At 44.5% G+C, this 2,570-nt stretch overlaps 1 protein-coding gene across 1 annotated transcript; it reads right to left on the bottom strand.

Annotated features, from left to right (window-relative positions):
• Window positions 1–616: 616 nt before the first annotated feature.
• LOC140646758 (olfactory receptor 10AC1-like) lies at window positions 617–1,627 on the bottom strand. The gene has a single exon (XM_072851124.1). It carries the CDS (start codon window positions 1,625–1,627, stop codon window positions 617–619), a length of 1,011 nt encoding a protein of 336 aa, XP_072707225.1.
• Window positions 1,628–2,570: the final 943 nt, after the last annotated feature.

Genomic DNA, 2,570 nt, shown 5'->3' on the forward strand with positions numbered 1-2,570 from the left:
CAAATCGATGGCACTTTCATTTTCATTATCTGGAATAATTCAAAGTAAGTTGAGTTTACACTAATGATCTTTCCACTTGTGATGGGATGCTGGAATGCAGCCTTCTGCTAAATTTGGAGAAAACCACAGCTTAATTTCCATTTCTTTTCCAATAATGCTCTTTAGATTTTTTGTGCTGAAAAACTTACCAGTCTAAAACTTTTTATTGACTTCCCAGTTTCCAGTTTCTACTCTAATCTTGATAGAAAAATAATGAAACCAATACAGCGGTTTTAAATAATTTTGTGTTGATCTTTTGATTGTGCCGAGATGACCATCAATCTGAGTATGTATGTGTGAGACGACAAACTCACACAGAAGTGAGAGGACAAACTCAAACAGAAGTGAGACAACAAACTGATCAAAGCTCTTCTTCCTGAGAAGTTATTAAAGCATATCCCTTTTGGTATAGCGTTATGTTCAAGACCTTTTTTTTTTTTTTTTAGCAGAGATGTCATTTTGTCATAAATTGATGCACGTTGCATTCTGCCTGGATATTTGCCATAGTGAAGTCTATGGAGAACCTGGTCCTAACATGGTTATGGGGCTGTTTTCCAACAAGCACACATTTGTTCTACTAAAATTTACCACACACACACACCATAGCTCTGATAGTATCCCAGTTCAGCTGAGCTATTTTCTTCCTCCTCAACATTTTCCTGAGGACCCCTCTGATTTCCTTGTTCCTCAGGCTATAAATGAGGGGATACAGTAATGGAGTAATGTTGGTATAGACCAGAGACACTATCTTGTCTCGAGCTGGTGAGTAACTGGACTTGGGACGGATATACATGAAGGTAGCACATCCATAGTGTAGTAAGGTGATGGCCAAGTGTGAAATGCAGGTGGAAAAGGCCTTGCCCCTTCCCACGGAGGAGGTCACATGTAACAAAGCAGCAGCAATGCAAACATACGAAGTCAGGATTAGGAGGAAGGGGAGCAGCAGGAGGAGCACACAGGCAGCCAGCAAGGGCAGCTCAGGAGGGTAACTCTGTGTACAGGCCAGGTGCAGCACAGCAGGGACATCACAGAAAAAGTGGTTAATACGATGCGACTGACAGAAAGGTAAGTGGAAAACGGCTACTGTCAACCCCAGGGCAACAGCAAAACCTCCCAGACAGCATGCCACAGCCAGCCTGAGGCAGAGCCCCTCACTCATCACAGCTACATAGTGAAGTGGCTGACAGATAGCAACGTAACGGTCGTACGACATGGCTACCAGGAGGAAGCATTCAGCCCCACCGAGTGCCACAAAAAGGTGCATCTGTGCAGCACAGCCTATGAAAGAAATGGTGCTGCCATCCACCACTAGCAGGCTGAGGAGTGCCTTAGGGACAATGACTAAGGTATAGCAGAGCTCGATGACAGAGAGCTGACAGAGGAAGAAAAACATGGGAGGACGGGAAGGCTCCATAACCACTGCCATGAAGATCATCACATTCCCTGACAACGTGACCAAGTGGACAATGAGAAAGATAATGAAGAGGAGGACCCGCAGACAGAGCAGCTCGGAGAAGCCAAGCAGGAGAAACTCCATGGTTGCATCAGTGCTCTTATTGTCCCTCTCCATGCAGCGTTCACATGGCATCTACAGGGAGAGAAACAGAAGGGAGACAGTTGAATTTGACCTGATGCCTGGCAATCAATTCCATATAGGAAATAATGTTGCAGTACTGTAGAACCAGTGTAGTAAAGCTCATCATGTGGGGAGGAAGGTGATTTCATTTAAAAACAAAACTGATTTCACTCAGTCACATTCAACACACTCTCAGACCCATATTCTCACAACCACCAAGGTTCTTGTCCCCACATGGTCTGCCTGGGATTCTTTGCCATGACATTGATGATGAGGAATGTCAGCTGTTGGGTCTTCATCACTTCTCCTGAGTTGTTCTTAGGCTGGTGACCCTGTGCAGGTTTTGAACATGCGTTATGTACCCTTTAGGAGTTGACACTGTCTCTCTGTCCTGTCCTGCTTTTGAGAGTCATCATTGGACTCTCCCTCTTGATCTGAGTGTCCTAAGAAGCTGCAGGTGGATGTGTTGGGATCTTGATGACCATCAACACCTAAGTCTTGCAGACATTCTGCTACTGCTCCTTCTGGTGCTTCCACTCCCAGGCAGACCCATTCATTCTCTATTCACACCAATACAGCAGTTCTCTACATCTGTGCCAGAGATGTACAAGGACAACCAGACAGTGAGCTGGAGCTTCTGCTCTACAATCTGACTCAAATTAATGGGAATTTGAGGTGTTCACTGTCTGGCTTCTCCCTTCCCCACAATGGATCTGCCTCAAAGTTCATATGGAAACAGGGTTTCAGATGGAAGGGGTCAGTGATTAGACATGAGGATTACAAAATTAGTGCTGACATTTCGGCTGCTTACATCTTTATGCTTGGCTCAGCCCTATGGCATCAGAGTTAAAGTAAACAAACTTCCAAACTCAAAACCAAAGCTGTCCATGGCAACATACTCAGTATAACATTTTTTTAAGGAAAATACAAAGCTAATATCTTGGACCTAGAGAGA

The sequence above is a fragment of the Ciconia boyciana genome, chromosome 1 (assembly GCF_034638445.1).
Source record: "Ciconia boyciana chromosome 1, ASM3463844v1, whole genome shotgun sequence".
Lineage (NCBI taxonomy): Eukaryota > Metazoa > Chordata > Aves > Ciconiiformes > Ciconiidae > Ciconia > Ciconia boyciana.

What these genes read in the sequence shown, in the direction of transcription:
- LOC140646758 (XM_072851124.1), bottom strand. Translation starts at nt 1,627, where the DNA reads ATGCCATGTGAACGCTGCATGGAGAGGGACAATAAGAGCACTGATGCA.